This window comes from Cryptotermes secundus, unplaced genomic scaffold, assembly GCF_002891405.2.
Source record: "Cryptotermes secundus unplaced genomic scaffold, Csec_1.0 scaffold1950, whole genome shotgun sequence".
Taxonomy (NCBI): domain Eukaryota; kingdom Metazoa; phylum Arthropoda; class Insecta; order Blattodea; family Kalotermitidae; genus Cryptotermes; species Cryptotermes secundus.
Genome location: NW_019721536.1, coordinates 389,995 through 398,685, shown reverse-complemented (window position 1 = coordinate 398,685; position 8,691 = coordinate 389,995). Strand labels below are relative to the sequence as shown.

General features: G+C 45.0%; 1 protein-coding gene across 1 annotated transcript in view; it reads left to right on the top strand.

Annotated features, from left to right (window-relative positions):
- The first annotated feature begins 3,593 nt into the window (after positions 1 to 3,593).
- LOC111875582 (popeye domain-containing 2-like) overlaps positions 3,594 to 8,691 on the top strand; it is a 100,819-nt gene continuing 95,721 nt past the window's right edge. Inside the window, exons 1-2 of the mRNA XM_023871933.1 lie at positions 3,594 to 3,683; positions 6,345 to 6,473. Coding sequence (XP_023727701.1) covers positions 3,594 to 3,683; positions 6,345 to 6,473 — 219 coding nt within the window. The remainder of the gene's footprint in view (positions 3,684 to 6,344; positions 6,474 to 8,691) is intronic.

The window sequence follows — 8,691 nt, the reverse complement described above, 5'->3', positions numbered from 1 at the left end:
CTTCGAGAAATTTATGTTGACCATCTGGGAACGGGACTCTGTGCGTTGTTTGTTTGCTCACTGCCAGTCTTTCCCTAACCTTTCCCACCTCCAGGTAGTGGTCAGTATCACAGTCTGCTACCCTGAATGATCTGACGTCAAATATACTTGAATGCCGTCCCCTGTCTATCAAAATATGGTCTATTTGATTGTGTATCTTCCCATCAGGAGATGTCCAAGTAAATTTGTGGATGTTATGGTGTTGGAACATTGTACTTTTGACAGTAAGATTTTTCGATGTGGCAACGTTTACTACTCTAAGACCATTATAATTAATAATTTCGTGCAAACTCTCATTCTCAGTTGTTGGTTTCAAAATGTCTTCCCTCCCTACTTTGGCATTGAAACCTTCTACACAGACTTCGGGATTTTATAAAATACATGTTCTGGTTCTTCATAGAACCTGTCCTTTATATCATCAAATTTATCCTTTTTTGGAGTATGAATATTGTTGGTATCACACCAGCGACCTCTTAGTATTATGAATGAAATCCTATTACTAACGAACTCTACCCTCTTAACTGCTGATCGATTCTCTTGTGTACGAAGGAACCTGTACCTAATTCGTGCTTCTCGTTCCCCTTTCAGTAGAAGACTGGATATTCGCCTGCTTGTTCGGTGTCACCTTCTTCAAATTTGACCTCATATACTCCCACTGAATATAATTTATATTTTGAGACTTCCTTCGCCGCTGTCTACTTTTTATAGCATGTATTTAAATGATGTCCCCAAACACCTGGTGTTTACCTAGCACTCTTTGCCGACAACACTTTTCTGCACACAACAGATGTATAGAAGGGTTTTGTTGTCAGAAAACTCCAGCGTGGTCTCAGCTTAATGGAGACATGGGGGTGAGCGCTCTAGTGATAAATTAATTTAAAACTCAGGGGATTTACATTACTTGCAGTCGTTGACAGCCTGAGTCCCATCTTACACTGAATGAACGAAACATTCCATTTGTATTGTAAAATATCTCGGTATAATCTTTAGTGAGGAAGTTACACGGAGATTACACAGGAAAATGATGTAACCCAAGGCATTCAGAACGTTTATTTGAATATACTCCCTATTCAAAATGAGATACGAAGCACTAACATTAATCTGACCCTCCACAAAGCACTCATTAGGAGTATCAAGACTTATGCTTGCCCTGCCTGGTAGTTTGAGGCAGACACCCATCTACTGAAATTGCAGCGTCTGCAAAACAAAGTTCTTCGTACATTTGAAAATTTTACAAGGCGCACACCGGTCCACGATTTGCACATGGCTTTCAAACTCCCGTGTTGTCCCATGACAATATTCACACGTATATTGTCACGTGTAGGAGGGTACGCATGACGAAATTAAGGGTTCTAGTTCGGATGATTGGATTTATTAGCAGCTTGGTTACACACTCTTTCTTAATTACTCTTAAATTGCAGCCCTATCGCTTATTTACATACACCTCATAATTCACGGTTACACGCACACACTGGTCCTCGCCTGGTAATGCAATAAAACACAGGAACTTGCACTTCAGATCACTCCAAGTAGTACACGTAATTAAAGTCTTCCAATCACACGCCAAGTCTTCACACGACGAACTTCCTGTGGCTGTCACTTAAACACTCTGAAATACACTCAGTTACTCCCAAATACTGAAGTCTGTTCAATGTCAGAGTCAAAGTCACATTACGACTGGCGGTCAGTCAGTCAGTAAGTCTTGGTTCCAAGTCTCATATGGGGCTCATGACCAGATATTTATTACGGTTTGATATTTACGGTCTTGTTTCTGTGTGGCGCCCTCTCTCCAGAGTGTGGGTCTGTTCTTTTGTATATGCTGCTGGCCCTTGGCAGCGCAGTCGTTTCTCGGGTCCGAGTCCCTTGGTACTCGCGACCATATTTTACTGTCTCAGATTTGAGACTTCCCTTTCCGTCACCTTCTACGACTCGCAGGGTCACGGTGGAGGTCTTTAACTGTCGTTATATAGCTGTCGCACCGACCACGCACAGAAAGCAGCCTATATTGTTCGAACGCTATGCGATTGCATAGCAACGGTCGCGGCACGGACTCCATAGAAACCAGTTACATGATAACTACCACTGTTGTGATGTGACGTCATTGCGCCTGCATGGAATTCTCTTTAAGAAACACTTCCCTAGAAGCGGGTTGTATAATCTCGTTCCACCCTTGCCAGCGTGTATCGCAATGCTCTGGCCATGCATATATATATATATAGTGTGACATGTTGACCCCTACCTCCCCAGCGGTGCGGGGCGGTGGCGTAACGCTCGCGTTCTTACGGTAATAGGCGAGTTCCCGCCCCGCCACTCCCCTCCGCGGTGACGTCACCGAGGGATATCGCGGTCGCTAGGCAACGCGAGTCAACAGCGGCGACGTTACGGTAGTAACAGCGGTTACCTCCGCTAGCGTTACATAGCAACACAGCGACATAGCAACAAGGGTGCCTATTACGTGGCCGTTTTCCCGTATTGTCCGATCGAGGCTACATCAGGAGCAGCGAAGGCTATTCACAGTCAGAGTTCTAGTGTGGCTACCGCAGAGTTGGACTGAGTCAGTCAGCGAGTCCTGGACCTATCGTCGAGTTAGCCAGCAACCAGTCAGTTGTATTGTGGCATTTGGAGTGTAATATTTGTGATACTGCAGATAGCAGTAATCGTAAATCTGTAATTTGGGTGATTGTATGAGCGAATGTGAAATAAAATTCGCTATATCGAATACATCGATTACAGATTTACGATTACTGCTATCTGCAGTATCACAAATATTACACTCCAAATGCCACAATACAACTGACTGGTTGCTGGCTAACTCGACGATAGGTCCAGGACTCGCTGACTGACTCAGTCCAACTCTGCGGTAGCCACACTAGAACTCTGACTGTGAATAGCCTTCGCTGCTCCTGATGTAGCCTCGATCGGACAATACGGGAAAACGGCCACGTAATAGGCACCCTTGTTGCTATGTCGCTGTGTTGCTATGTAACGCTAGCGGAGGTAACCGCTGTTACTACCGTAACGTCGCCGCTGTTGACTCGCGTTGCCTAGCGACCGCGATATCCCTCGGTGACGTCACCGCGGAGGGGAGTGGCGGGGCGGGAACTCGCCTATTACCGTAAGAACGCGAGCGTTACGCCACCGCCCCGCACCGCTGTCAACATGTCACAATATATACGAACTTGAACACGCCTTGACGAATAATCGAATTTACAAGTGCATCGACTATTAACACTGCCACAATTTGAACTGAAGACTGAAGAGTGTGTTTACAGTGTTGCCATGGAACAAATTATCGAAATGCTGAAAGAGATGGAGGCCAATAGAAAGACAAAGATGATTTCATGGCGAAAATAGACGCCGATAAAAAAACCGACGAGGAAGAGACGATGGCCTGCCGAGAAGCGACGGAGGCGCGTCTAGAAGAAGAAAATGCGGCCTCAGTGGACACGAAACCTGCGGCGGCCCAGCAAGAAGAAGTCCCCATAGTGATAACAGACGGAAAACCTGAAGAAGAAGCAACGAATACCAGAAAAGAGACGATGGCCTAGCAAGAGATGGAGGCACGTCTAGAAGAAAAAGAGCCAACCTCAATGGACAGAGAACCTGAGGTGGCCCGACAACGAGAAGTCCCCAATGAAGATGCCGTAGGGACACCGGTCAAAGGACGAAGAACCGGTATAGGGGCAAGAAGCAAGCTGCAGGGCGACGTGGAGAGCCAAAGGAACTAACTCGAGGAATTTGTGGATCCCTGATGAAGTTGGCTGCCTCCTGCAGGAAGGTGTCCCACCGTGCAACAGTGGCATGGCTCAAGAGGAATATCTCCAGGAAATCTTGGACCCAAAGAAATTGTGGACCGCAGAAGAGAAGCGACACAAGGATGTCCCGTCGTGCAACAGTGGCACGACGCAAGAGAGAGAACATGAAGAAGAACCTTACTCGGGGAACTGGTGGACCCGGGAGGAAGCGATTGGTCGCGGCCGACAAGAAGATGACTAGCTGTGCAAAATGTGACAGAGCGCAAGATACTCAGACTTCAGGGAGATCAGTTGGAGTCACGCACAAACCCTCATACAGATGTGTCTAACAAAGCACGAGAAGGACTTGAACTTGAGAGGACGACACAAGGACTAGTCTTGAATGGAAAATTCGAGGCATGTGCGAGTGCACGAGCAGACGTGCTGCACGGAACCCCAGCAGATACGAACATCAAAAACTGGACACTGTGGATGTGTCGATCCCCCTCCAAAACGAGAAAGAAGCAGAGCACAGAAGAGGAGCCGTTAAATTAGAAGCACCGGCCTCCCCAGAGAGAGTGAATGTACGATGGGAGAAAGTGAAGGAGTGAATGTGATAGAACTGGATCTTCTGTCAAGTTAACCGGAAACCGTTAGAGACGAGCTGGTCTTAAGAGGGGAGCGGATGTAACGGACGGAGGATAGTCGCAGTAAGAGGAGTAGCCGGACAAGAAAGAAGAAGACGTTGCAAGAACAGCCTGCAAATAAAAGGAGCGGGGATGTACCGTTAAGCTATTCGGGACGAACAGCCTTAAGGAGGGGGCAGTGTGACGTATTTGCTCTATGCAGGGCGCCCCCTCCCCCGCCAGCGGTGGCGTAACAGCGCTGCCACTACTACGGTGTCGGGCCACTCAACACTCCGCCCCCTCCCCCGCGGTGACGTAGGGGGAAACCGCGGTTGCTGCAGCAGTAAACAACTCTCGACAGCGTTGCCCAGCAACACCCGTAAACACGACAACTAGGCAACAAGGAAGCAAGGCATTTTCCCATTTTCTGGCTGAGGGTTTATAAGAGAAATACACTGCCTAAGTAGACAGTTAAAATGTAGCCGAGCCGGGGACAGTTGAATGGATTCGCCGAGTTGAACAACAGTTGAGATAGTGAATTGTATAAGTGTGGAGAGCGAATGTGCAATAAATTCGCTATATCCAATACAGCGTGAAGTTATTTGTCACGTTATACATCCAACACTTCACGCCGCCTAGGATATAGCAAATTTATTCCGCTCGCTTTCACAATTACACAATCTCACAAATACTGCCATCGGCAGTATCGCAATTACTTCTCTGGCTTCCATTCACCCCGGCGAATGCTAGACTGCAACTGACTGGTTACTCAATCTCCTCGTTATGTAGCTTTCGAACTGACAACACAGACAACAGTTACGTGATCTGTTCACTATATGCGTAAATGTCATGTTTACAGGCGTTTCTGTGGAACGCTACCGAGAGTTGTTTATTGCTGCGTAGTAACCGCGGTGTCCCCTGTTACGTCACCGTGAAGGAGGGGGACGGTGTGTTGATTGGCCTGTTTCCATAGCAGCGGCAGTTGCTCCGATGCTGTTATGTCACCGCGGAGGAGGGGGTTGTTTAACGAGCGTTGCGCCGTCCACTTCACACACTATATATACATATGTGTGTGTGTGTGTTTTTGATTATAACAAAATTATGTAGGCAACAAGCAGAAGTCATACAAAATCATGAAAATGCAAATGTTTGCGACATTGAACAATGCAAACCCCCACGCGGGAAATTTAATGGGCTTAAACTTTGCGGCTGTCAAGCATACGACCGTTCAGGCGATTAGACTTCCGTTGTAGCATGAACTACCAATGCCTGGACTGACAGAGGCCTTATATATGTTGTGTATACATATATTTAATAACATGTAAAATGTAAGTTGTACATACTGACGACAGACTTAATACTGCTGACTGTTACTATCCTCTTGTCAGAGAGAGCGCCCCACATGAACAAGCCTGCAACTGTCTGACAGTAATGAAGATCTGGTCTTGTGCCCCAGATGGGTGCCTTATTCCAAGACAGACAGCCCAACTGATCTTCGGTCGTAACTTTAACTTTAACTTTAACGAGAAATCAGTCATAGCTAGTCATAGCTGAGAAGCCGTGAATCAAGAACATGAAGCCACAGTGGAGAGGAGTATTACATAGTCTAGTCGAGAGTTAAGTTCCATATGGGAGGCTGTGAAGAAAAGATGTGATGTTTGGAGCGTGTAATTTAGTGAGACTTATAGTTCCTGTGTTATAAATCCATTTCCAGGAAACGGATAGGGAAATCATTGAAAGGCGTAGCCATTTTTTAGTTTAATACATATCAACCACAAGTGTAAGCAGGCGTTACTTGCGTGATATAATTGTATTTACGACTGGTGAATGTTCAGTAAATCCACTCACCAATCGAAATCCCATATACTAGTCGATGATACACGTGACAATATTGTGAATAATTTCGAACTTTTCCGGTTTCGATTAGCTATGCTGTTAATATAAGTTCTGTGTTTTTTTAATAAATTGCAGATTAGTGGTGTCGCAGAATGGCCGAGCACTTCATATTGTGTTCCCTCACCAGTTCCTGGACTCCCCAGAGTGGTTTGGAGTCTCAACGGATGAGTACTTTCAGGTAAGAAATGGCATCGTAACATCCAACCCAATGCAGCTTCTGCAAAGCTGAGTCCCATTGTTTCTGATGATAGTTTGTAGCAGTAAACTTGACACTGAACAGGCTGGGGTAGCGGTAACCCTCTGCACTCCTTTTCAGGAGGTTCGAATCTCCCCTGCGACATCGGCTATCCTGATGGAGGTTTTCATGGTTTTCATCAGTTCCTAAATGCAGATGACAAAGTATGGCTTGTTTCAACATGACTCAGCTGCTGCCCACACTGCATGATTGTCTTTGCAGACTTTGTCCGATGTCTTCGGGGACATAATTATCAGCAATTGTATTTGCCCAGCACATTCACCCAATCTTAATCTTTGTAATTTTTTTTTATTGGGTTGTTTGAAGGACAAAGTTTAGAAAAGTAACTCCCGAACAGAAGAACTAAGAAAAAATGTCCGTAGGGAAATTGCTACTATTCCTGCAAAAGAGCTTCCATCTGTGCGAGGAACGTCTACGTGTCCTGGGACAGAATTTTCTACTCCTCCTATGATCTGAGAACAAAAGTTAAGAACTTCCCTTCGATTCATTGGCAAAATTCACGTGCCTCTCGCAGCAAGCGGTGCATCGGCTGCCGTGATACGCAGAGCTGTGGAACCAGCCAACAAAGTAAAAATACTCCCTGTATAATGGGTAGAGCTGTGAGTCTCCTCATTTATCCTTATGTCATGTTGCTTAATTAAGTACACGACTTCACGGAACATGCTTAATTTTGTATTTTGGAGGTGGCATATCTCAGTTATTGACAAAGTGATAGGCTGAAGGACTGTGGTTATATTCCTAGCAGGAGCAGAGATTTTTGTTTTCCTCTATTCCCGACCAACTGTGAGGCCTACCCAATCTCCTATTCCTCAGGCACCCTTTGCTTTTTCCCCTTGAGTAAAGCAGCCAGAGTGTACAGATGACTACTCACCTCCATGCTGTTCTCAGGTTACAAATGTGTGAGTTATTGCCAGTTTCTGCTTTGAAAGCAGCGCCGCGAGCTTAGAGAGCAATGACTCTGCTTTTGGGAAACTTTCTCGCTCTCATTGCTATCACTGATTGTGTGCCTGTAGGCAAGAACAGTAAATAGTGCGTTGATCTTGTTCATATGAAATTAATTTCACCCTGCGGTACAAGTATAATAGTGTGCGGAGCATTGATGTGAAACTTTAAAAACAATCAAGAGAATTAAAAAATAATACATTTCAGCAAAAATATGCTATTTTCAAGACATCCTGACTGTGTGATATGGTGTTAATTTCCGGGATGGATGATGATATAAATCTGTTGGTAGATAACATAAAGACAAACATTGAATCTCTAATTGACGCTAGTAAGGCGGGTGATTTGGAAGTAAACACAGAGAATACTTGGTGTATGTTCATGTCTTTTTACCAGAATGCAGACAAAAAGTATAAAAGTATAACATGAAAACAGCTAATGTACATTTTCAAAACATGGCAAAGTTCCAATGTTTGGGAGTGACAGTAACAAATCAAAATTTGATTAATGTGTAAATTACAAGCAGATTAAATGTTCTTAATTCTTGGTGCCATTCAGTTGATAATCTTTTTTATTCTTGTGTGTTGTTTAAAAACGTGAAAGTTAATACATGTAGAACTATAATTCTGCCAATGGTTTTGTATTGGTGTTACACTTGGTCTCCTACATTAAGAGAGGGATGTAGACTGTGGGTGTTTGAGAATGTGATGCTGAGGACAATATTTGAACCCAAAAGGAATGAAGTGATAGGAGGCTGGAGAAAACTGAATAATGAGGAGCTTCATAACGTATACTCCTCCCCTTATACAGTGCACACAATCAAGTGCGCGCCGCGGCTGCAATTTGCCGTGAGTCATACCACCGCAGAACGGATGCAACTCCTCCCCGCGACTGCAGTGCTTCTACGCCGATGGTTGCATAATCGGAACCCGAGGTTGCATTAAACAGTCAGTCTTTGTCTTGCTGTGGAAGTGGAGTGGAATGTTTACAGCTGTCGACAGACGGTGGAAATGAAGTTCACTATTAAACAGCATGTGTTTATTGTCGAAACTATTGCAAGGAAAAACATTTACAGAAAATTCGCACGTAGGTTTCGTCAGAAATATCCTGACTCGCCAGTTCCCACAAAGTCGTGTGTAAACAGGCTTCTGAAAAAGTGGCGGGCCACAGGTTCAGTGAGTGACAAGAAGAAGCAATC